General features: G+C 37.6%; 1 protein-coding gene across 1 annotated transcript; it reads right to left on the reverse strand.

Moving 5' to 3' along the window:
• Window positions 1-13,838: 13,838 nt before the first annotated feature.
• OPRK1 (opioid receptor kappa 1) lies at window positions 13,839-27,197 on the reverse strand (the record flags this gene model as incomplete). The annotated part of the gene is made up of 3 exons (XM_083360605.1): window positions 13,839-14,371; window positions 17,606-17,958; window positions 26,935-27,197. The coding sequence occupies 3 exons, from the start codon at window positions 27,195-27,197 to the stop codon at window positions 13,839-13,841; spliced, it is 1,149 nt and encodes a 382-aa protein (XP_083216731.1).
• Between the last annotated feature and the right edge of the window lie 734 nt (window positions 27,198-27,931).

Here is a 27,931-nt window from a genome sequence, read left to right on the forward strand (position 1 = left end):
AGCTCAACCGGTAAATGATTCCAAAGGTCCGGCGTGCCCACAGAGAACGCCCTCCCCCTGGGGGTCACCAGCTGACACTCTCTGACCAACGACACCCTGAGGAGGCCCTCTCTGTGGAAGCGCACTGGACGAAGGGAAGTTGATGCCGGCAGCAGGTGCTCCTGTAAGTAATCCGGACCCATGCCATTTAGGGCTTTATAGGTCATCACCAGCACCTTGAATCTCACCCGGAGGGCAACTGGAAGCCAATGCAGCTTGCGGAGTAAAGGTGTAACGTGGGAGTATCGGGAGACCCCCAACACAACTCGCGTGGCCACATTCTGCACCAGTTGAAGCTTCCGAGTGGTCCTCAAGGGCAGTCCCATGTAGAGAGCATTGCAGTAGTCTAAATGAGAGGTCACGAGTGCATGAGTGACTGTACGCAAGGCATCCCAGTCCAGGTAGGGCCGCAACTGTCGCACCAGGCAAACCTGGGCAAAGGCCCCCCTAGTCACCGCTCCTATATGATCTTCCAGGGAGAGCTGTGAATCTAGGAGTTTCTATAACTGTGCATTTAGTTTTTCTTGCGTAAGTTTAGAACCTTACTTTTCTCATCCTTGATTTTCAATTTATTAGATATGGTCCAGTGTTCAAGTCTGTCAAGATCCTTCTGTATCTTGAGCCTATCTTCTGGCGTGTTTTAAATAGTTTGCATATTTTAGTTGCAGTAATTTAGTTGAGTGATCTTCAGATTGTGATTGGAAAAACATGATGAAGGTTATGGGAGATTCTGCACTGAAAACATCAGTAAGAATTTCCAAGTTTCAATAAAAGTCTTGATCAATCTTGAGCAGACAAATCAAACTTGCGATGTTACATGATGTCACGTGACTTTTTTCCCATTGCCAGCAATGGAGTGGTCGTGGTTTCCTCATGACACATCCGGCCCACAGGCCAGCAGTTTGACACCCTTGATCTTGAGGAACCCATTTTTTAAAGTTAATATTGAATGGATGATTCATATATTCATTCATTGGATATTTTCCCATCTTGTGAAAATCCAGCTGTGTCTTAGCATGTTTTGTGAACCAAGCCATCACATAAGCTATAGTATGATTTATATTAAACATATTAAGCATAGGAATTAGGTTTTTTTAAAAGCTAGATGTTTAATGTAGTCAATTTATTCTAAGTAAGATCATGTCCAATCTTGTTGGCAATTAAAGAAAAGTGCATTGTTCTGCCTGGAGGAAACATAATTAAGATTAAAAGAATCAATTATAAAGTGGACATTGAGTAAATTCAGGTGTAATAAATTTGTCCCACAGAACTTGATAGAACTAATTGTCAAGAAAAACTATTGTTTCACTGACTCCTGATTTCTGGTTACAGACACATTCATTTTATCTCATTGTATAAGAGTTTCTGGAATCTTTCTTCTTGGAGCACAGTTGGCAAGACATTAGAAAGTGCAAGCATCAGATTTTTTTGAATATTAATATAGTGGTGAGATTAACATCTGTCAGTATATGACTGATAATTATGTTACCTAAGAAGACATCAGTGAGAATTTGGCTAGGTTCAATTTGATTCTTCATATCAAATATCCATTGTCTAAAGTTATTTCTGGCCAAGCAATTCCCCAATGCTATTAATGAATGACAACAAAAGTCATAAATATTAAGCTTCTTCTTCAACCCTTACGGTTATGAAGGGACCTGCTAATACATATGGGGCTAAACCTATGATGATATTGTATAGGTACAAAGAAGATGGATGAGGATTTTGGTATGTTCCACTTAGTCATACAAGACATAGTTGTGCAGAAAGGATTATTTAGCTGCCTGAGGCAATTTGTATTTTGTATTGTAAATCACTTAGAAGAAGTTACTTAGCATAAAGCTTTGTGGCTTGCACCTCTGTATTATTAGTCACACTTGCTCCTTATCTGTATTCTTATTTATAATCTGTTCAGATAGAGGAAATCACCAGTTCCCTAATCTAACACCTGCTTAGGGATGGGAGAAGAATAGCTGCTTACTAAGAGCAATTTTCTCATAAGCAGATTCTTGACAGATGGTAATTTATCCATGTTCTCAAGGTATTGATCAGATATGTCATCAGACCATTGAGATACCTTATTTTCTCTGAATAGTCTTGGCAGAAGTTCTACTATCTAAAGTTATAATCTGATGCAAATAAGATTGAAGAGAAAGAAAGAAGAAAGAAAGAAAGAAAGAAAGAAAGAAAGAAAGAAAGAAAGAAAGAAAGAAAGAAAGAAAGGTCTAAAAGGAAATGATAACCGAAAAATCTCAACACACAATTGAATGCAAATAACTGCTGAATAAGCTGAAATAGTAACAAACATTTTTTCTGATCTTAAAACTTCATAGGTATGGTGATTATAGTCATTAAATAAATAAATGTTCTTTTGAAGAAGGACTGTGACATACCTGAAAAAATAATAAATACAGAAGCAGCAGTCCGTGAGCAAAGAAAAATATTGTCAAGGTCATATTTTTCCAGTTATAATATAGAACTGTGAAATCTAGACCATCAAAAAGGCTAAAGAAAAAAAAAAGATTTCTTTGAATTGTGCTGCTAGATCTTTTTGAGAATTAATTAATTAATTAGTTAATTTTATTTGTATACCGCCCTTCTCCCGAAGGACTCAGGGTGGTGAACAGGGCAATACATGTTAAAAAACAGAATACAAAAATTAAAAAAAAGATTAAACAAGTGCCCAGAACTCTTAGATAGATTAAAACGCATTTAAAAGTAATAAAAACCCAACCCCCTCCCATCAGGCCAATTATTAACTTGGACAATTATTATTCAGATAAAGTACAAACCACACTGTTCACTGGAAGCACCAACAATGAATCTAAATGTTAAATATTTTGGAGATGTAATGCAGTGCTAATAATCAATGGAAAGACCCTCATGTTTATAAGAATTGAAGGTAGTGGAAAAGAAGTCAACAGAAACTAGGTAGATAACTGGTATTATTAATGAGACAAACATTAGCTCACAAGAACACCAGCAATAGCTGACAGAGAATCCTAACAAAATAATGTCTTGCTGGGTCATTAAGAGTCAGAAGAAATTGAACATCTAAGCAAGAGTAGCCATGAGAATAATAAAGATATGTTGAAGAGAGGAATTATAACAAATGCTATTATTTATTTATTTAACATTCAAATTTATAAAGCTGTCTATCTCATATGTATGACTGGGTGGCTTACAAATTACAACAAATATAAAAAAAACAACACAACATAAATATTTTTAAAAATAAAACATTTCAACAGTTTAAAAGCAAAGAATCAACAATATAAAAGCATATAAAAAACCCTCATGAAATGCATAAAACTCACAGCAGAGGTAATCTCATTAATCAAAACAACTAGTAGAGCCACTGCACTGGCTTCTAGTTCCCATGCCCAGTGGCAAAACCAGTCTGATCTCTGAGGGATAAGGTTGCACAGGCTGGATAAGATCAGAATAGGCTCTCTTCCTGGCTCATTTATGGTTAGGACACTGAGCTTGTCGATCAGAAGGTCAGCAGTTTGGCGGGTCGAATCCCAAGTGCCGCATAACAGAGTGAGCGCCTGTTACTCATCCCAGCTTCTGCCAACCTAGCAGTTCGAAAGCACGTAAAAATGCAAGTAGAAAAATAGGGACCACTACGGTGGGAAGGTAACAGCGTTCCGTGCGCCTTTGGTGTCTTGTCATGCCGGCCACATGACCACGGAGATGTCCTCGGACAAGCGCTGGCTCTTCGGCTTTGAAACGGAGATGAACACCGGCCCCTAGAGTCAGAAACGACTAGCACACATGTGCGGGGGAACCTTTACCTTTACCTAACCCTGTGGGTCATCTACTGCAGTATGCTCTATTGGGGCTGCTCTTCCAAAATGCAGCAGCATGGGCAGTCATGGGCATGTCTTGATGAGCTGTATTGGTTACCATTCTGCTTTCAGATGCAATTCAAGATTATCACCTGTGCATCTACATGTACATGGCATAGGCCCAGTTTATTTCAGGGACTGCCTATGTCCCATGATTTTTGCCTAGCCTTTACATGTTAGCAGAATTGGCATACTCTGAGTTTTTTCAAATAAATTGTGCCAGCTTGTTGCATCACCTCCCATCTGGATGAGATTCCCCCTCTCAAATTTGTTTGGTTCCCACCCAGTTTGCATTCAATGAAGCCTTTAAGATCTATTTATTTTCCCAAGGCTTAAGTTAAGATGGATGAATCCCTTTGCTGGATGTGTTTTCTCTGTATTTTGTATAAAATGACCACATCAAATCTTGATTTGTTCTGATTGCACTTTTATTGTTTATTCTAATGTGAGTTGGAGTCACATTCTAATGTTTGGAGTCACATCTAAATTGAAGTAAATAAATTTTAAACTCAAGAGCCAGCAGGATTAAAAATGTGCATTACTCGGGATACTTGACAAGAATGCTGTTGTTACATGTAGGTGAATTCAGATCAGCAACAAGAATTTCTATTCATGCTCTGAATGCAATTGTATTCAATTCTGTCTAGTGATTTAGCTATATAATGATTGTTATTTAACTATATAATGACTCTCCAAATACTTGCTGGGTGATACTTATTTAATCAATTGGAAGAAAAAAATATTGAATGAAATATAGAATCTGCCAATAATGAAATGACTGTTAGCTATTCTAAGCATTTTGGGAGAAGTGATCAACCTACCTTTGCAGAAGAATGAAGTTAAATTATCTCTGCTCTGTCAAAAGGTGGTATTTAACAGATAGGGGTTCTGCACTGAATAATTAAGAGCAAAAATAAAAGACTGGTGTTCCTATTTGATCTTAAGTGAAGCATTATTTTTAACCTACCTATTTTATTCTTGTGTTCTACTGAAAATAAAAGATAACCTTGAATGATTTTCCATGGTGGGCTGGCATAGTAATGTCACTTTAATTCCTGCCCTGCAGAAAATGTGTGATTATTAATTTGGTCACAGGAAAATATTGACAAAAAAGTAAAGATAGAGGTAGTTCATTTAGTGATTGTTCAAAGTTACAATGGCACTGAAAAAAGTGACTTTTTCACACAACCATTATGGCATCCTCATGGTCACATGATCAAAATTCAGATGTTTGACAACTGACTCATATTTATGACAACTGTAGTGTCTCAGGATTATGTGATCACCTTTTGCAATCTTCTGACAAGCAAAGTCAATGGAGAAGCCAGCTTCACTTAACAACCATGTTACCAATTTAACAACGACAGTGATTCATTTAACAAATGTGGTACAAAAAAAGCTCATAAAATGGGGCAAAATTTACTTAACAAATGTCTCACTTAGTAACAGAAATTTTGGACGCAGTTACAGTCATAGGTTGAGGACTACCTGTACTTGGTGTTTAAAAAGACATTGAGGGCAATGAGGATTCCAGTATTTGAGTTTTAAGAACTTTTTTTTTACCTTGCTACAGAACATTTCCTGTTCACCACTTCAGATGAATGAAGAGTCGAAATGATAAAGAGAGCTGATATAGCAATAATTTTTCCATACATGGTTTTTATTGGGTTTTTTTAATTTATAAGATGCATAAATTGGTTCTAAACAGAATGCCAAGTCAAAACACATTACAAGGAACAATACAATAAACAGCACAAAAAGGAGAGAGGGAACAATACCAATTATGGTGAGGAGGAGGGGGGTCACGTTTCTTCACATCTTCCAGTCTTGCAACACTTTTCTGAGTTGTTCTATGATGTCAGCTTTGACGATGTATAGCAACCATAGCATGCAATTTCTTTTAGCTGCTTAATCACTAAAGGCCTTCTGGCAAAATAGATTTTAATTGTTCTCTGGAATTTCACTGGAATTTCACACAAGGGAAAGTTCAATAGCATAGCCAGTCTCTTAAGATACCCAGAGTCTGAGCCAGTACCTTGAATTGCACTCAGAAACAGATTAAGGACTGATGCAGCTCTCATAACAGCTTTAGCAGTTTTGCAGCTTTACATCCTAACACCAAATATTGTCTTATAAGCCCATGGGCAATGCATTTTCCGTATAATGAAGTTTCTGGGTAATCTTCAAAAGTCACTCCATGTAGGGTGAATTGCAGTAATCAAATGACAAACGCTTGACTAACTAACTTCAGAGCATCTTTTCTAGGTAAAAAGGTTGAGCAAAAGCCCTTCTCCCCACTGTTTCCACCTGCAGCCTTGTGAAGAAAAACCATTATACCCCATTTCACATATTAATACCCTAATATACAATCCAGGAGAACAAGTTGATTGCTATGTTTCTTTCAACATCAATAATATCTCAATTTTCTTCCAAACTAACTGAATGAAATTGGCAAATTAAAACATTCCATAGTAATAGCTAAAAATTACTGTTTCTAAATAGTTCCATTACTGCAATATTCCATTCATCTGACTTTTTATACTTCGTACAGCCAAAGCCTGGTTATTGTAGAATTAACAGTACATTTTGAATCACACAAGCTTCTTGAAGTTCTATGATTCCCTGTAAACCCTAGAACACGGGTCGGCAACCCGCAGCTCCGGAGCTGCATGCAGCTCTTTGAGCCGTCTCCTGCGGCTCCCAGTCGCCCAGTGCGCACGCACCTCTCCGAACAGGCAGAGGTGTGCGTGCACCACTCCGAACGGGAGGAGGTGCGCGCGCACCACTCCAAAGGTTTGGAGAGCTGCACGGGCACCTCTCGGAACAGGCGGAGGTGCGCACGCACCACTCCAAATGGGAGGAGGTGCGCGCACACCACTCCAAAGGTTTGGAGAGCTGCGCACGCACCTCTCGGAATGGGCAGCGGCAGTACCCGTTTGGAGACCTGCTGGTGCCAGTTTGGAAAGCTGCCGCAGCCCGCAACAGCTTTCTAAACTGGCACCAGCAGGTCTCCAAACCGCACCTCCGCCCGAACACCAGCAGGTCTCCAAACGGGTGTTCAGGCGGAGGTGCGCGCGCACCTCTCCAAAGGTTTGGAGAGCTGCGTGCACCTTTGCAATCATCTTTGGAGAGCTCCTGTCCAATCTCTTCTTTAAAACCTCCAGTGATGAAGCACCCACAACGTCTGAAAGCAAGGTGTTCCATTGGTTAATTGTCCTTAGAAGTTTCTCCTTAATTCCAGGTTGTTTCTCTCCTTTGTTAGTTTCTATTCATTGTTTCTTGTCCTGCCCTCTTGTGCTTTGAAAAATAAGTTGACTCCCTCCTCCTTGTGGCAGCCTGCCAAGTTCTAGAATACTGCTATTATGTCCCCCCTAGTCCTTCTTTTCTCTACACTAGCCAAACCCAAATCCTGTAACCATTCTTCATATGTTTTAGTCTCCAGGCCTTTAATCAACTTAGTTGGTCTTCTTTGTACTTTTTATTTATTGCATTGAAATACAAAATAATTTTCTGTGTTGGGTGGGCTTACATCTGCACTGAAGTCCAATTTCCTTAATATGAAGAGATGCAGGCAAAACCATTCCAAGTGCTTGCTTCCTGTTTCATTCATTACAAAATATACAGACTATTTTTCATATTTATTTCCAAGCCAATGTGCTGCTTAAAATGAGCCTTTACATAAGTATGCAGTGTGTGCGCATGTGTAGTTAAGCTATCAACAATAACAAAAAATAAAGGAACATGTAATTACATTAAGATTACCTTCTGGCTATGTTGGATAGATTTTCATTCACTTTATTTCTTAGCATATTCATTAATTATCAGTTGTCTCTAGCAATAAAATATGTATGTTGTTCCCTGGTGTGAATTAATACATACTGCCCTTCTGCTAGCATGAATAACAGATGCAGAATGGCCTTTTTTTTTGTAAAATCTATGTTGGTCTAATCTCTTCAAGCAACTGATACTATCAAAACATACTTCAGAAATGTCTCCCTTTCAGACGATTTATGTTAATAAAACTGTGTTTATGCTTTTCCTCTACATCACTTTATGGCATGTTTAGTAAATTTTGCAGCCCCCAGGACAAAGGTTAAATAGCACTGAAGGGAGCTTTAATTTCCAGTCTTTGTCAGCTGCCATTAATCCCTGCTAACCTTTTGGTCCATAGATACAAAATATATGGTATGAGAATATATGAACAGCCTGGTGGTCTAGTAGTGAAGATGCTCACTTCCCACTCAGAAGGATAAGAGTTCAATCTTAGTTAGCGGCAGATATTTCCCTGATAGAGCGCAAAGAAAAAATATCTGCTGTGAATTCTGTGTGGCATCAGGAAGGGCATCCAGCCAGTAAATGCTAAGCTCCATCCATACCCCTATTTAATGGATTACAGAGTTGTAAAAAGGAGTTTTATACAGAATATATGGTCCTCCAATTTTATTATCTAGTCAGCATAGCCAAGAGAGAAGAATAAAATCAATATAAATATGAAATGTACAGCAGTTTTGAGAAACAGCAACCAGACCTAATGGACAAAAAACAAGAAAAAAGAATGAGCAAAGTCAGGAGTGAAGGCCTAAAGGAAAATGCCAAGGCTTGGTTGCAACAGAAAGCTTCTGTATACAGTATGCCTTCCAGGAAAACCCAATAAATGCTGGGATCATTAGAGTTAGTCCTGGACTTTAACTTCTTTAGTACTTCATTAAGCACTTGACATCTATACTGAATACTTCAGTACATAAAACATTGCATTGCAATTGTAGTGCAGAGAGATAGCTTAAACAAGCCACCCCTTCTTGAGTTGGTGTTTCCCACAGCACAGCACGTCCTTAAAAAATTGCTAACAGCAAGTTAACGAGATCAGCTCTGTAACCTTAATTAGCTGATTAGAATCCTCTGGCTGGAAGATGCTGCTTCCTGAAACTGATTAGACCTTCAATTTCACATAACAGTAACAATAACTGCTTACTAAGAGCAATTTTCTCATAAGCATATTTTTGGTAGATGGTGTCCATGTTCTCAAGGTATTGATCAGGCATGTCATTGGAACATCCCCAGGTGCTGACCGCAAGACACCTTATCTTCTCTAAATAGTCTTGACAGGGGTTCCATTGTCTAAAAGTTATGATCTGATGCAAGTAAGATAGGAAGGAAGGAAGGAAGGAAGGAAGGAAGGAAGGAAGGAAGGAAGGAAGGAAGGATATCAATTATAACTATATAACTAAAGAAGGATCAATTTAAGAAACACCTTGGTCCTTGGACAATACTATCTCAAAAATGCTTGTGAAGAATCTTGTTTTAAATATTCTTTAATTTAACAATAGTGCATTAATTGTATTTCCTGCATAAAGTGAATCCATAATAGGTGCCATCACAAAAAAAACCCTTATCATGATTCATGACACTCTGGGCCCATGCCTTCAGATGACAGAACTGGGTTTCTGAAGACTCAGCTGTGCTACTCCTGATTGATTATATGCTGTTAAGTCATTGCCGACACCTACTAACCACATAAATAAATTTCTTATTGATAATTTCATATTTTATATCCATGTGTTTTCCTGGTAAAAAGAGTAGGTATGTCATTGCCTTCCAGATGCCAGTTTGTTTTAGCTTGATTAATTCATCCTTCCCAGGAATATCCCTACCACAATGAGGCAACGTAGTAGGACTTGGGAGAAGGGTGAAAGAGTGTTCTGTTAATAATGTAAGACATGTTGTGAACCTTAGTAGGAGTACAGAGGTGCTACAAGAATCCAATGTATCCTGTTCTAGATTACATTGGAAGATGTGAGGTAGACTGCTTTTTGCCATTGAGTATTCACTACATTCCACATATCTGGGGTCACGTATAAAAAAACAAACCTAGGTTTAGATTTAGGTTCCCTTCAACAGAAGATAAAATCAGGGAAAAGAACAGTCAGGACTGAGGTGTTTAGCCAGCAGTCTAAAATGAAGGATTACCACTATATTAATAAAGAAGTGCAATGATATTAGTTAGCTTCAAACAGAGAAAGAGGGGAGCAGATAGATAGCAGTCAGCTCTGGAAGTGGGCAGTGCTAGCCTGCAATAAAATTCTGCTTCAATTATGGCCTTTCAAATCTCCATGTTTATCTGTAGGAAAATAAGGGTTCTCCCACCATCACCATTGTTACCTGTAAATTACTAGAAGGAATACCTTCTACTTGCTAGTAAAAAGAGAAGAAGCGGGAGAAGAAAGGATGCAACTGGGTGCAAACGTCAATATTGCAAATCCAGAATTCTTGAAGATTAACTTGCTTGGAAGGGAGATACCTTCTGCCTGGTGCATTAAGCCCTCCGAACACCTGAAGGGCTCCTCTCTCTTTTATTTCCTTCTCTGTCCAGGCATCTCTTTTTTTTGCCTCATCTTCTTCCAGTTTTGTTCCCTTCCACTTGTTGCTCTCCTTTACCTCTTAATGCAACTACCTTATTGTTTAATATGCATCCATTCCTTGTTTCTCCTTTTTTAAAAAAATTTCTCATTAACCCATTGACCTTCCTCTTTCTCCAAAATGCATCCTGTGATGTGGCCCAATGCAAGAGTTAATCCTAATAGTTGGATCAAGCCAGAAATAATCCTTGTAGCAAGTAGCTCACTTCTCTGGTGGAGCTAGGATCCTTATGCTATAAAAGGAAGCTGTCTAATTCATTGGCAAACCCCCCCCCCTCTGATAAAAAAAGTGGGCTATCCTTAGACCTCTTCCCTAACTCCCTGGTTAAGGAAATGTGTGTAAGCAATAAGGAATAACATGATTTTAAAGTGATCCAGACTGAATTTCTCAAGCCACAAGATTGACCAAAGATTTCTTATTGCTGTCCGTGCTGTCAGACGGATATCTGCAGAAGCATTAGCATCGGAGCAATCCAGCCATCACTCTATCCTCCTCCTCCTCCTCCTCCTCCTCCTCCTCCTCCTCCTCCTCCTCCTCCTCCTCCTCCTCCTCCTCCTCCGCGGGATCTTGTTAGTTTTTGCCATTTCCTCTTGCTTTTCTCCCTACCCACCCCTATTTCTCACTTGAGCACATCTGAGTATTTTTGCCTTTGCACTTTAGAGTGGTGCCTCCTCCAATACTCCTTTGTCTGTTGGGAAATCCTCTTTTTTTTTAGATAAATTTGCCCAGAAAAGCAAGTTACTGTATTGCCAGAAAATGATTTTCCCCTACTTTCTCTTCTTCCTTGATTCAGAAATCCCTCTCTCTTTTTCCCCAAAGGAAGGTACTATCTTCTTTTTATTCTATACTAAGTTCTATAGTAAGTATGTGCAGTAGCACATACCCGTGTGGGTGTGAATGTTACTTCTCCGAACCCATCACGTTCTTTCCTTGGCAAAAAGCTTTGTTCTTTTCAGCTTGCACTGCAAAATCTCTTGCCCTCTTCCATCACTGAGAAGCCTGGAATTTTTAATTTTTCTGCTTTCTCTCTCTCTAGCTGAACTCTATGTGCTTTTTTTTAGGTAAATCACTTCCTGAAATCTCCTATTTCCCCACTCTTCTTTGAACTTGCTTTCTCCCTTGGACATTGAATTGAATTTACTGAATTCCATAGTGGAATTGGAACATGACTATAAAAGTCTCTTGATTCCCCTACTAGGACCCTCCTTCCTTGAAACTAACTCTCCACTTGTCAATTCCAGTTGTGTTACGTCTAATGTATTGGCTGCTGTGTTGGGTTATAAGCCATTATTATTTTATTATAATTAAGTTGGGTTAATAGAAGTTCCCACTGTTACCTATTTGCTTGTTAGAAACCACTACGTGCAAAATAATGACTCCGAGTGATCTACAAGTTCCTCTCTGTAACTCAATTTTTTAAAAAAAATAATAATGTGAAATTAGTTACATTAATATAATGATCATAAAAAAAATAATATTTGCAAGGAGAAAAACCACTTTCAAAAGGATCCTTTCCTTATCCTCTACGGTTGACCTATATAGTAAAGATTTTATTGAACAGTTTAAAAATGGCACATGCTTTTAATTGTTTTAATATTTAACAAAGTATTTCTAGTTGAGGTTTCTGGGTAGAATCGGGATCTCCATTCATTACAGATTGGTAAGCAAATTTTGATCAGCACTGTTATAAAAGGGCTACTATGCAAAACATTACAACTGTGTGTAAAAGCAATGAATACATTATCCTGAAACCAAATATTGCCAAGTTCCAATCTGAGAGACTCCTTTGGCTTGTAAAATCTAGTTGTTCCACCTTGACACCTCAAGATCACTATATCCTGATTTGATTGATATATTGATCGACATATTTTTAATGAATGCTCAAGTCCAAACAACTCTGAGCAATTTACATTATACAAAGCCAAAATAGTAAAGAAAGACAAATATATCACATCCAGGAAAACTCTTTCGGATGGAAATATGGGGACAGGTTGGGCCAAGAAGCCATGCCTCTAAGATACTGTACTATGACATTGCTTAATTGCGGGAACCTCAAGTGCATCATTTGCTGGATCTTACTGGATGGGCAGAAAATATCAGACATAGGTGGTCCACAATTAGGTCCAGTGCCATGATGTAGTTGTCTTTTTTGCTATAATGAGAAGAGGCTTCCATACAAACCCAGAAGAATCTGAAGAAAAGTGAGTACAACAGAACAACAAGGAAAATTTTGCAACTCACAAAGCTCCAGGCATATGTGCATGTTTAAACACAGGTTTTTCTGGTTTTTAGACATGTTAAAAGAAAAATACTAGATTATTATGGGACAAATATTAAAGTTCCAGAATAAGATGAAAGACAACACCTAATAAAAGCCATATGTGAACATCCAATCTATTTTCCAATAGAATTTTCCAATCTATGTTACAAAGAATAAGTAGCCTGGTTTTTGATAAAAGTATTTCCATTATGGTTCATCTTAACAAAACTGTATTCTCTTATAAACTTCGTTAGTGAATGAGATGAATTAATTTGATAGAGACTAATGGGAACATTGAGCTTCCATTTCTATGATTTGACTGCATATCATAATTGTATTATGTATGTTTACTAGTATATGATCCCTAATTTTTTGTGTATATTAACAGCTCCAATTTGGGGTCAATATATGCAGATTCTGGAAGAGGCACCTAGGATTGTACTATTCTGTGAATTTTGTTCAGGTCAACCTGGCTGTCCATCAGTTTAATAAAGTCTTTAATTACCTGACACTTCATTATTTCACTTGGAGAATGGACACAGAATTTTTACACTAAACTATAGCCATGAATATTAGAGCACCCCAAAAGTACAATACAAATTGCTTAAATAAATAAAATTCACATAGCCTTATTCATCGTATATAGTGTTTCCTCAAATTAAAAGCTATTCATTGAAAACAGAAAATCCATAATTAAAATTCTTTCGCTGATCACATGATACATTATCATCATATAAATCATTACAGTACTGTGTGAACCCATTGAGAAGAAATTTCCAAACCATTGCAATAGAAGGCTAGATGTCACTTTTTTTGTATTATTCATGGCCATATAAATAGCTGAAAATATACTGCATGCCCAATCAATATAATTAATAAAAGGAAATACTTATTTGCTATTCTGACAAGTACAATAAAACTAGTGATATGGTGAAATCACATTACTCCTTAACAAAAATTTCAGTAATCACTAAAACATCTACATAAAACATACACAAAGGGTCAAAAATGGGAAAAGCTAGTTCTCTTCTTCTGCCCCAAATGACTACTTTGCTATATACAAAGTTCTGTTGAAACAGAATTTATCATCAGTGAACATAGGTGAAGGACATCTTGGTGGCTATATTTCAACTGAAACTGTAGGATTTTGTAAATAATATCAAATAGGCCTTTTACTGTCCATTTCACACTGCTGTAGTTATTTGAGTTAATCCAAGATCATTGGATTCTTCTCTTCCAGGAGGACAATATGATGACATTTCCACAACTAGTCATGCTGGCTTGTTTGCACCATCAGCGTCCCCAGCATGAGCAGGATTATGAATTGTGTTTCTAACTCTGCTGATATTTTGTCTGTCAACCTTCATTTTAAATGGAAAGCAGAAATCTTTGAAACAACGCTTGAAGTTTTCATCCAAAAAAGCATATAGAATGGGATTTAGACTGCTGTTGGTGTAGCCCAATGCAATGCAGAAATAGTAGCTGGAAATGGCTGCAGTGCTGTGTGAGACATCTCCAAGAGCCTCAACTAACACAAAAATGTGGATGGGGGTCCAACAGATAATGAAAACGGCAACTACAACAAGAACCAATCTGGTAATGCGGCGGAGGTTTCGATCTTTTTCTCGTGATCCAGACAGGAGCCGCACACTTTTCAAGCGCAGGATCATTAGAGTGTAACAAACTATAATAATTAGGACTGGGATAATAAAGGCAAAGACAAAGACACAGATTTTCATAAAGATGTCCCACCAGACATAGTCATCATCTGGAAACTGAAGAGAACACTCAGTGCTGCCTGTATCTGTATATAAAGGGACCCATAAGAAGAAAACAAATGAATATGTTAAATTAACAATTTCAGAAAAAGCAAATAGGATAGAAGGTACAGTGATTCAAAGTTATATCACTTTCAGAGGCTAAAACCAAGCTCTGTAGGCAAGATTCATAAATCTTGCTTTTCTCTTTCATTGCATTTGTATTGACAAATCAGAGGTGAAATATTAACAGGCATATTTTAATATACCCTGGATATGGGTTCCACTGATCAAATTGAGGTTTACATGGAAACCCTTTTTATGGCCTACACATGGAAATTAATTCTAATAAAATCTGCAAGGTGTTTATGAGTTTCTCCCAGTTAAATGCAAAGGATATAATTGCAGGTAGTCTTTGACCTACAGCCACAACTGGCACCAGAATTTCCATTGTCAAGCAAGGCTTCTGACAAGCAAAGCCAATGGGGTAAATCAGATTCACTTAGCAATCACTTAAGTGATTTGCTTAACAACCATGTCAAAAACATTCATAATGCCTTATAGAGCAATCTGCAAGTATTGTTTGCCACAGAAAATATTTCTCACATGAAGACAGTTCCCAAATTCCTCCCATATATTCAGATCAATATTTATTTGTTTTCTGAGGTTTTCGCGGGTGCCTGTATGTGGATCCTTGGTTTTTCGGGTTTTCCCCCGCGTAGAATTAAAGGTGTAGGCGCAACGTTTCGACGGAATCCCATCCGTCATCATCAGGCTTCTGCTTCCTTCTTCTTCTGAAGGAAGAAGGAAGCAGAAGCCTGATGATGACGGATGGGATTCCGTCGAAACGTTGCGCCTACACCTTTAATTCTACGCGGGGGAAAACCCGAAAAACCAAGGATCCAATATTTATTTGTATATACCTGTACCAAATGTAGGTATTATGATGTGTCTTACTGTAAGAACAGCCGTTTTGTGGCTCACAAGTAAAAGTACAAATTAATTACATTATTATTATTTTAACATTATTAAAACATTTAGGAAACCTGTACAAAATGATATATATCAGAGATATCAAACCTGCAACATCATGTGACATCGCGCAATATATCGGGACTGTTTTGCCATTGCCGGCAATGGAGTTGGTATGACTTCTGGATGACGCGCCCGACCCGGGGGCTGGCAGTTTGACACCCCTGATATATATAATGATAATACTAATTTAAAAGTGATTATATTGAAGTTTAACTTAATGTCTATTGATATTATTCCACTATTGGGTAGCATACAGTACATATCCACTTTGAGATTTATGAAACATAAACTATAGAAATTAATATAATGTGGTCCAATGTATTTTTATCTTTAGTGTATGCTATAAGTCACATATTCTTCATTTCAGGAACTATGGAAAATATATTTACAGATATTGTTGCATGGAAAGGATTATAGGGGTGTGAAGAACATCTGAAATTCAAAATATTTTGCTCTTGAAGTAGCCCTGTTTATTTAGAGGGCACATTCTGAATTCAAAACCAACTTGTTTCAAATATGAATTGCTTTGAAACAATCTTTTTTGCTGGATATGGATCACTGTGAATTTAAACCTTTTTGCCTCCTTAATTAAATATTTTATCATATACTAATTTTGAAAATGGCAAATGCTAGATAAATAGTTTTTATTTGTGCAAAGCTTTGATTTGGAGACTATGTGAAAGTCTCCATAATAATTCAATAATTCAATTCAGTATTTTCAACTGAAATTATTTTACCAATGAATGAATTACTTAATTTTTTAAATTAATTTAATTTTTAAGCTTCAAAAATCTGGACGATCACTACTGAGATCACTCTGAGTAGATGGCAGTGGGCAAAAAGTTCTGGGAAAAAAGATTCTAAAATTCTTTCCCTGCCATCTCATGTTTGTCCACATTTTTGCAGTCCAGATCTGGTAGCAGTAGACTAAGACATGGATTGTTTATCTAGGGTTCATTCAGTAAATTACAACATTGCTAAGACAAAACAGAAGAAATCATGTTACAGAATAACAGAGTGGGAAGGAACCTTGGAGGCCTTCTGGTCCAACCCCCAATCCCCGCACCCCCGCTCAGGCAGAAAACCCTATACCATTTCAGACAAACGATTGTCCAGTCTCTTCTTAAAAACTTCCAGTGTTGGAGCATTCACAGCTTCTGGAGGCAGGTTGTTCCACTGATTAATTGTTCTAACTGTCAGGAAATTTCTCCTTAGTTCTAGGTTGCTTCTCTCTTTGATTAGCTTCCATCCATTGCTTCTTGTCCTGCCTCCAGGTGCTTTGGAGAATAGGTTGACTCCCTCTTCTTTGGAGCAACCATTTAAATATTGGAACACTACTATCATGTCACCCCTCATCCTTCTTTTCAATAAACTAGATATGGTCGATTCCAGCAACCATTCCTTATATGTTTTAGTCTCTAGTCCCTTGATCATCTTTGTTTCTCTTCTCTACACTCTTTCTATAGTCTCAACATCTTTTTTTTTTACTATTTGTGCTACTCATTTATAATCCAGCCTATAATTTTTAAACAGTATTACTAACCAGAATTGTCTCGCATAGTGTCAAAATCTGAGCCCTTGTTCTTTTCATATGTTTGTAATTAGATATTTAAATCATTTGGTTGGGAGATGCCCATCATTGGTTGAAAGATGGGTGGCTCTATAAATATTTTAAATAAATAAATAAAATAAATTCTCTGGAGCTATGACCTCTAGGGCAGGGATCCCCAACCCCTGGGCTGTGGCCCAATACTGGGCTGTGGCCTGTTTGGAACTGGGCTGTGCGAGTTTCCCTCCCTCCTCCATCAGGCCGCCAAGTCATAAAGGTTGGGGATCGCTGCCCTAGCTTTCCTTTTTTAATGTTAGTGGGAGGTAGAGATAACATTGGTAAAGGAATGCAACATCTTTTAACAGACAAAAGAGAAATTTCAGCCATGGGAAAGTAGTAAGCATGGAAGGAGACTTAAAATAATCCTGCCTTGATTCTGCATCTGATAAGAGAGAAAGAGAAGGAAATTGTGGTAGGCTTTCAAGATTTTATTATATACCATAACAATAAAGAGTCTTCAAGTGGAATTGATTTCCTGACTTACAGGGCTGATCTGAAAGCGGGGATTCTCAGAAATAGTATTATTTCTGCTAATTCTGAGTAAATTAGAAAAGCACACAGAATTGACTTAGGAATCAACAATAAAATATACCCCAATGTTTTCCAGGCTACATATAAAATTGGTGTTTGTACTTACCTTCCCTGACCTTGGTACCTCCAAGAACTATGGCTGAAATGCCTACGGAAGAAGATAAAACCCAGATGCATATATTGATGATCTTGGCCTTCAGAGGAGTACGAAAGTCCAGGGCCTTCACTGGGTGACACACAGCAATGTAGCGATCTACACTCATCATGGTCAGAGTGAATATGCTTGTAAACATGTTATAGTAGTCAATTGAAATGACTATTTTACACAGCACATCCCCAAAGGGCCAAGTGTTCATTAAATACTCAGTACTTTGAAAAGGCATAGTTGTGGTGACAAGAGCATCTGCCAGAGCTAAATTAAAAATATAAATGTTTGTTGCAGTCTTCATCTTTGTGTACCTAAAACAGAAGAAATATTTTTAAATATTTCTCCATAAATCTAATGCAGACACTATTACAAAATATCACTGTTTTGCATAGAATATACAGACAGACAGACAGACAGACAGACACACACACACACACACACACACACACACACACTCCAAACTGCTTACCTCAAGGTTATACTTTTTGTTTATTTCTTTAAGGTTCTGATGGGGGAATATTTTGGTAGGAATAAAAATACATGGGGGTCTCTGGGACCAAAGCACATGCCTGCATTTATATACTGCCTGCTCTTCCATGTGGTGATGCAGCTGCTTTTGCTCACCATGATGATGTAATAGAGTCAGTGCTGAAAACACAATAAAACTAAGTTACCTCCGGACTTAGTTTTATTGGGGTAGATATAAACTGACACAAATCACTGTTTTGATGAATGAATTCTATAGGACAGGGATGACAAACTGGCAGCCCACAGGCCAGATGTGTTACGTGCAGGCCACGCCCACCCCGACTCCGCAAAGGCAAAAAAGTCATGATACATCATGATACGTCACATGTCACAATCGAGTTTGACACCTGTGCTATAGGATAAGATTCTGCTCCAGCACATGCTGTTTATTACACTGATCTTTAATAAATAATTGTTAAAAATATTTGTTTTAAATAAGGAAAATAATTTTTGCTTCCTTTTCTTTTAAGAAAGAAAGATCAAATATTTCTGTCTTTCAAACAAAGGATGCTATAAATATATTGTTTGAATCTATTTCATATGTGTATACATTCCTCTGCCATGCAAAATATCTTGATTGATCTGAACTACATAAAGTTTAATACTTTTGAGAAAAGTAGATTGTTAAAAGGATAATCATTTAGCTTTGGATTCTGATTTTTTTGGGGTCATGAAGTTTGAGAGAATTATTAGAGGGAAAACAAGGAAACAAGTATGGTGGTTATATCAACCTTCAGAATCAACAGCTGAATATTTTACTCCATGATTTAATTGATTTTAATGCTGCGTTAACAATTAAGTTTTACTTGCCAGAAGCAGAATTGAATTAATAAGTGATTTTAATTAAATTATGCAAATTAAGCTATCACAAAGCAACAAAATTTATTTGTAGCTAATGAAAATACAATGTTCTCTGTTGAGAACAAATAAAACATAGCATTTGTTTTCTTTAAACTTGCATTTTTACGTGCTTTCGAACTGCTAGGTTGGCAGAAGCTGGGACGAGTAACAGGCGCTCACTCTGTTATGTGGCACTCGGGATTCGACCCACCAAACTGCTGATCATCTGATCGACAAGCTCAGTGTCCTAACCCACTGAGCCACCGCGTCCCTATTATCAACTGCCAAGTGGACCTAATAACAGAGTAATGCTGCTCATATCTGATTATATTATTTCCATAACATTTAGAAATCTCAGGGTGGTAAACTATCCAGGGCAAGAGAGAGGGAGAAGGAGAGGGAGAGGGGGAAGAGAGAGAGAGAGAGAGAGATATCATGGGAGACTTTTTTCTAATATTTAGAATATTCAATCAGTAGCATAATACTATGAATGTACATAGTACCTCTTACAATAATTCCTTTGAATTATTGAATAATATCTATAAAGCACTGCACTATTTCAATCTAATGGTTTACTTGTTCATATTATCTTGCTCTTCTTTTTAAAATAATATTTCTATTTTCATTAGTTAAAAACACAGAAATAACAGGGCTGCATAACTGCTTCAAATGGATGGTTTGGCATATGCAATTGACAGAATGATACTACATTAAAGAGGCCAAACAGAGCTGCCTATCTTTATGAAATAGACTTCAAATCCTACTTTTCATGCCTACTATAGAAATTCGCTTCCATTATACTAAAATCAAAACAGCACTGGATCTGAATCTCATGGTCTTTAGGAAAGACCAGAGAATCCAGGTATCTCCTATTCTGATTTTGAAGGATTTAGAGATATGTCAATATTTTATGGACAATCATGCAGGGCTTGCCACACTTTTCCTAAATCTAGGACAAAACAGATTTCAGTGACATTGGCTTTGAACACTGGCTCACATGTGTTCAGTTCAGTTAAAAGACCCTTGGTGGAGCAGTGGGCTAATGCCTCCTTAAGTAACACCAGCTGCCTGCAATTAGTGCAGGTTCGCATCCCACCAGGCTCAAGATTGGTACATCCTTCTGAGGTAGGTAAAATGAGGACCCAGATTGTTGGGGGCAATAAGCTGACTTTGTAAAAATACCAATTGGGGGGGGGCGAAAGCCCTAATAAGCAGGCATATACATAGAATGAAGGCTATTGCTAAGCACATAGATTTGTGCTTCTTAGATTGTAAGCCGCCCTGAGTCTTTGGAGAAGGGCAGGATATAAATGGGTTTTTTTAAAAAAAAAGTTCATCTGTCCAATTAAAAGTTATTGCATAATTACAGAAGTACCCAAATTGACTTGGGCTTGTAGATCTTGGGTAGACAAATTTCAAAATTCTGTATCTCATTTTCTCAATGATGTTTCCAATATTATTGTGTTTTCTCTCTCTCTCTCTCTCTCTCTTTCTCTATCTCTCTCTTTCCAAAAAAATAAATTGTTCAGTCATGTTCTATCTTAGATAAGGGACAAAAAGCATAAAAATGCAACTATAAATTCAAGATCTAACTCCAAAAAGGATATCTAAATCCAAAAGGGATTACTCATGTCCAAAGGCACACAAAGAAGATTTATCACTCCATCACTCCAGGAGACAAATTTCAAATCATTCTAAGTTTCAGAGGAATGAGACAAGACACTGAAAGTTGGGGGACAAAGTATAAAGAATTAGAACAGTAGGAAGGTCAGCCAGGGATCAAAGCAGAAAGATAACTAAATACAATTAATTGCTGTAGCTTCTCAACAGAGCACTTTATCCTTAGGCTAGAGCTAAAGTATTTCAGCTGATAAGGATGTATACCCTTTTATGATTTAACAAAAAACCAAAAACAAAGAGAGAGCATCACATACAAACAAGAGTATAGCAGAATGTTAAGAATTCTGTTTATGCTGACTAGTTACCAACATTACTTAATAAACACTTATACATGCATTCAAGATGTGATAAGAAAGTGCCCCTCTTACTTTTAGTTCATTCTCATTTGCATTAAGGGATTTAAGGCAAAGTGGGGGTTCTTATCTGCTGCATTTTCTAATATAGTATTGATCTATAAACTGAATGTATGATTATGAAGATAAAATCATTTCCCACCTTCTCTCAAATGTCATCAGAAACCTCATCAGTCTTACCTTTTCTCACAGTTGGGTTTGGTCATAAAACTAAAAGCTTTGTTAGGTAGAACTTAGAAAATTATGCACATTACTGGAAACTTATAAGATAAATTGAGGGGGGGGGGCGAATACCCTACTTCAAGCCTGATGGTACCCAGTTCTTCTTCCAGTTAAAAAGCAACCTGGTTCAGCTGGGACTGAGAAACAAGGGAAACTCAGAACTACTGAATGAGTCACACTGCCATTGGTAGCCATTATTAAATTGACCAAAGCATTGAGGCAGCAGGTCCATAATGCTGCAGTGCCTTTTCCATTACAAATTGAAATTTGAGTCATTTTCTTTAAATTTTAAATAAGCTGGAAATGCCATTTCCAATGAAGTCCCTGCTATGAAAAGAATGTTAAAATAGCAATGGCTCCCTTCCCAGGAGTTTGATTACCATAATCAGAAATGCATTAGAAAAATGCCCAGAACTATGCATCACCTATCCTCAGCTTTGCTTCCTGTAGAATAGGGATGGGAACATTAAGATCTTCTTGGACATGAGCTCCAACTAACATAGCTAATGGTGAAAAGGGCTAATAATTGTAATTCAACAATATCGGGGGGGGGGGGGCACAGATTTTCCACTCCTGGTATAGATATTAATTCAATAGCAATCCAACTGAAAATGTATTTTTTTTCTCAACATGATTACTGTCTTTCTTATTTTTGTCCTACCATATTTGCTGGGAAATTTTTATTTCTTTCCTTCTTAACAGCTGCATAGGGATGAGCCTCACAGTTGCCAAGCATGCACATCATAGCTCATTTATTTAGATTTTATTCAAAAATTAGTCATGAAGGTTTTTCACGATATTTTTCTACAACACCAGCACCAACAAATCTCATTTTGCAATATTTCTTACTTTTAGCCCTTTTCCTTGGATTCCCTGATAATTCTAGATTCAGTAAACCTTTTCAAACAATTGACCAGCAAGTCAGGTTCAGTTCTACAAGGCTGAATATGAGGATCTATGTAATGTAATTACATTCATTTCTCAGTAATCTATCTGCAGGCTCCATCCTCATAATTTTGAAATATTAGTTCTTTCAACAATAAGTGCATTCTGTGTATCAAGTGACTCTTGGAGGAGGGCTTATTGGATTTTTTACCTCCAAGGGGTAAAAAGTTGTGAATTTTTTTGAGGAATTTCTCTTTCCTACAAAGAAATGTGGAAAACTTTCTTCCCAATATTTTTTGTCTACCAATTTCAAATGCCCAATTATGTTCTGCTCCATTAACAATCATATAATATTTAAAGATGGAGAAAAAAGAAAAAGAAAGCGGGGAGAAGGAGGAGGCCAGTCATATCCAAAGGAGCAGAGTTATAAACATTAAGCCATAAACCAAACTGATAGATGTGTGTGGGAATGCTCTAATTACCCAGCTGTCTGAAGCACTGTGCAGACTGACTGTTGATGTGCTAGCTAGCTTGATTCTCTTCGCTGTCTCCTGAACATTTCAGTGATGAGAAGTTTTGCAGTTATGGAAAGCAGATGGCTGGATAAATAAGGTTCTGGAAATAATATAAGCCCAATGCTAGGTATCTCTAGTGATGCTAGAAAGAACTCACGATGCACAGTTCTGAGCATTGTTCCCATTTCTCAAGTCTACCTGCTCTTCTATTTCATTGCAGTGTGCATATGCCTGTTCTACCTTTGTTAGAAAGATTAGTTAAGTTCATGAAGGGCATTGCCACAGCCAAGAGCAAGAAAAGCCAGCATTCCTTCAGTAGCTACTAGACGCTGCTGCCCTTTGTGAGAAAGAGAGACAGGCACACAGTCTCGGAAGGAAGGAAGAACATCACTGGAAACCACCAAATGGCTTGCTTTGACTTCTGTGAAATTTTGTTTTTTCTTGTTATCTGCAGACTGCAAAATGAGGGAGGGAGGGAGGAGTGCCAAACTTCACTTAATTGAACGATTTTCAACTTGACCGGTCATAAATCTCTAACCTTTATTTAAACATAATTGGCCCTTTTTTCCATCGCAGCTGTTTAATTTCTCAGAGAAGATAGCACAAAAATATGTGCTAAACAATTTTATGTGTTTTTAACTATATAGCACATTATCCCCATATTATAGGGGAGTGGTGGCTGGGAAGTAGCTTACCTTCTCATGGCTGAGAAAACATTTGGACTAGAGATTTCTTTAGGAAGTACTAATAGTGCGGAACTATTATGGCTCAGTAGAATTCCACACACTGGATACTGTATCTCACATTTGAAGGTATATGAGTATTCCCTAGCTTGCCAGTGGACCCAGGCAGGGTTGCAGTTAATTAGAATGTAACAATGGTAACTTCTTAAAGGCATTTGTAATTGATGGAAAAAAGAGAGGAGCAAATAAATGCAGCTGCAAATGCTATTAATTCAGCATGGCTTTAGAGGCATAGCCTCATGGAATCAAAGGCAAATTTTGGGAAAAATCTGAAACGGAGATTTGCAGGAGAATGTTATGCTCTATTGAAGTTCTAATGATAAAAGGCAAAACTCTATAAATGCTGTTTGTTGAAAATAGCTTTTCCTGTATCTTGGGTCCTGAAGTTCAAGTCTCATATTCCTGAGTCAATGTACCCAAATATGAGGCAAGGGATTATGGGACCTGCATAATTTGGGAATGCTGATCTAAGACATAAAGTGACTGCAAGTCACCATATAATACATTTCAGGTCAACATAGATTAGATTCTCAGTAAAAGGTTGAGTGGTTTGTTGATTAAATTTTGTGTCTAGTACACACATCTGCTGTCCATTGTTAAGTTATTTCAGAAAATATCTGTCAGTTTTGTAGATGATAATTCTGAGGCTAAATGTTTCAGTGCTAAAATTCAGATCATGAAGCAGAATTCGAAACAAAACAAAATTATAAGCTTTCCTGAAGGAACTGAGACACCGATTACAGGTGAATGTCAGTTCAAGAAACTAAAGAATTAAGTGTTCAATCAAGTAATCAATTGCAATTTCATGTCAGCACTTTCCTAACTCCAAATCAGGGTGAGAGCTTGAGTCTCCTCCTCCTTTGATTACAACTTTGTTACATCAGAAGAGACAGGAGAAATACCCTGGATCTGACACTTCCCTAACAAATAGCAGTAGAATTGTTACGTATTGCACTTATTTATAGGTATTTCTCTGGAATGATCTCTGTTGAAAAATAAACAATGTAAGCTCTCTGTTCAATATCATTCTGAAATATTTTTCACCATCTGCCTTATTTCTAATTTATCGTCACTTTTTACTGGATTTCAAGCAGAAAATGAGCTGCAGAACTTGAATATCACAAGACAGATGAGATCAAAGGTTTTAATCAAAATAGTAAATATGCTATAAATTTATCACAAGTAATAGGTTTTTTTTGAATGCAGGAAGAGAAAGTATTTAAAGCATTAAAAATATAAAAACAAGCTAGACCATAAATTAGACTAGAAAACATCTCAGAAGAAGGAAATGATTAATTCTTTTTGCCAAGAAAGCAACATTGGTATATTGAAGTACCAGAGTTTGCTTCAACTTAAAGGTGACTTGACTTTAAGGTAGAATATATAGTTTCTTATTTATTGACAATGCTTCTCCCATGTCATTCCACAGGATTGCTAGCACATTTAGAAAAATGAGTTTTTAGATTGTTAGACTTAAGAAGTCTCTTGAACACTAATGCCTAAATTAAGTAAAAACTGCAGAAACTGATTTAAAGATTTGAAAGGGGGAGGGGTTATATTGGGTTTTGTTCAGTTTACTGGCTGCAAAATTCTGCCACCACCATTGTTCCATCAAGGGCACTGGAAACAGAAGTATATCCACACTGAGCCTTGTATGAAGCAAAATTACATATAATGATTTCATGAAATCTAGAAACCAACTCAAACCTGAAACATGGGTACAAACAGGGCTTTTTTTGTCATAGAACGCTCAGAACGGAGTTCCGGCACCTTTTTTGGATGGAACCTTGTAGGTTAGGCAAGGCGGGTTGTATGACATGTGTGAGTTCCGGCACCTTTTTCTTTTACAAAAAAAGCACTGGGTACAAAACTCTGATTAAAATCTAGTCTATTTCCAGTGACCAGATAATTCTGTTAAGCTAAGCTCCACAGGACTCTCTCTAGACTCCATGGGCTAGCATAGAACAGTAAGACAACTGGATGCTTACTACGCTTCCCATGTTCCACTCTTGTATTTATTTTAATAACTTCTAGGCCAATGTTTCTCAGCCTAGGCAATTTTAAGGTGGGTGGACTTCAACTCACAGTTTCCTAGCTCCCCAGTTTTGGGCATCAAAGTCCACCTGACTTAAAGTCACCATAGTTGAGAAACACTGTTCCAGGCTATTTTTACCCCGAAAGGGCACCAGAACACTTTACAAAAGTTCAATAAAACTATATGAAACAATACCACCTCAAAATTCAATGCATTTTGAAGCAAATGATTAGAAAAGCCAGTTCCTTTGCCATCCCCACTTCTCCCCACTTCCTCCTGGATAAATCGCAAATCCTTCAATCTCTAAGCATCAGAAATGTAAACTGAGATAAGGAAGATCTGGAGATAGACCTCCATTTAGTTGAATAACTTGATGCATATAAATTTGTGCACATACATATATAGGGAAATGGGTGAGCCTAGGTGGTGTTTTCTTGCACAGATGTAGCATTTTAGGAAAATTTCATTATGTCATATTTTGTTTTAAAAAGTATATTGAATAAAAATAAGATTATTTGAAAAGTAAGGAGATCATTATAAAGATGATTGATTATCAGAATAATTAGTATGCATATTTTATTTTACATAAAATTAATAATAATAAAAACGACATTTTTATCCCTGGGGGGGAGCTCTAGGCACATATTTCTGCAGTTGCTTTTCAACTGTCACATCGTCCAGGCTGATCACTTAAAAATTATCATCTATTTTCCATTTTCGTTTTCTCTGTCTATATTCCAAATGAAAGCAAGGCTGATACTAAATCCATTTAGGCAATTTCCCCATAGCTGTTTTACTACACTAATCCAAAACAGAGATAATGTCTTTTCCAGCAAAGCTCAACTTCTGGTGACTAAACTATTTAAATAGATTCCTGTGGTTTCATATCAACAGTACAAAAATGGTTTGCAGTACCATTTTATGGAATGTTTTTCAGTTTCCCAGTCTCATAACAATCCTAGTATTCTATGAAGGTGTCCTTTCCAGGTATTACTAATGGCCATTCCTACTTCACTTGGGTGTCCAGAAGAGCAATCCACTTGCTGCACCAGCTAAACAAAACAGAAGGTAACTCTTCTGGGAAGAAATAATTTTCTCCCCCTTCCGATCCTTACCTCAACCATCCCCATACACTAGTTTGTAAATTATTCTCTAATGTGAGTCCACTAAGCAGCCCTTGAAGAATTGTAACATTTAAATATTAACAAAGTTAGCCACAATACAATCGTTGCTAGCAGACTCAAGGGCTTAAGGCAAGGCTTTCTTCCATCGTACCTCAAAATGCTAGGGATCAAAAATGCAACCTTCTGAGTGCAAAACATACACTTTGCCATCACTCTACAGACTGTCCCCTTGGATGCAATAATTAAGCTTGGGCCAGTTAGCTTTCTGATTTTCTTATGTTCTTTCCCTTCTTTGATCTCTTCCTGCAATAATAACCCTTTTCATGGGTTAGATTTACATAATTGCCTTTCATACGACTTACCTTATGATGACAAACATAACCAAAGAGTTGCCCACCAGGCCCACCACAAAGACCATCGAGTAGACTGCTGTGATGATGATTGGAATAGCTGGGGAGATATTGGTCTGATTCTGCTGCAAGTCCTCATATCCACCATTACTGCTGTTGCCATATTCTTCCCAGTCTGCAAGCCAGCTGTGGCTTGTCCTGGTTGGAAAAGGGCAAAAACCTGGGGGGCAGGTGGGACCTAGCTCTTCACGAAATATGTACACTGGTGATTCCATGGGGAAATTCTCCTTCCAGCCCTATTGGAAAAGATAAGGTGGAAAGAGAGGGAAAGGAATAGATAAATACCTGGAAAGAAGAAAAGAAGAGAAGAGAAGAGAAGAGAAGAGAAGAGAAGAGAAGAGAAGAGAAGAGAAGAGAAGAGAAGAGAGAGAAGAGAAGAGAAGGGAAGGGAAGGGAAGGGAAGGGAAGGGGAAGGGAAGGGAAGGGAAGGGAAGGGAAGGGAAGGGAAGGGGAGGGGGAGGGGAGGGGAGGGGAGGGGAGGGGAGGGGAGGGGAAGGGAAGGAAATTCCCCCCAACCCCCCTAAAATTACATTCCTGTAGCCCTGACATCTTTAGAATGGCAGGAGGCATTCAAGTAATCATCATCATCATCGTTGTCTTATGAATATCAGCATTTAATAAAATAATTGCTTAGTTGGCAAATTAGAAGTATTTTATCTTTTTTTTTAATCTAATCCACTGGAAATTAATGGGACACAGCAGGATTAATCCCAGCTCTGTTAGATACTGGGTATAAGAGCCAACAATAACACATAAAAAGCTTGGACTTTTAGGGACTTTTAAAATATGAGGCAGCTCTACAAGCTTGATAAGTTCTTGAAGATGAAAAAGCTGAGTTGTTCTTATCAAAGAAGAATGCATTCTATCCTCTTGAAAAATTAAAAAGGTAGAGAAATAGAATAGGTCGCAGCATTACCTTCAGTGTAGGAAAACTACGAGGGTTTCCCAG

Source organism: Vipera ursinii, assembly GCF_947247035.1.
Source record: "Vipera ursinii genome assembly, chromosome: 3".
In the NCBI taxonomy this organism is placed as follows: domain Eukaryota; kingdom Metazoa; phylum Chordata; class Lepidosauria; order Squamata; family Viperidae; genus Vipera; species Vipera ursinii.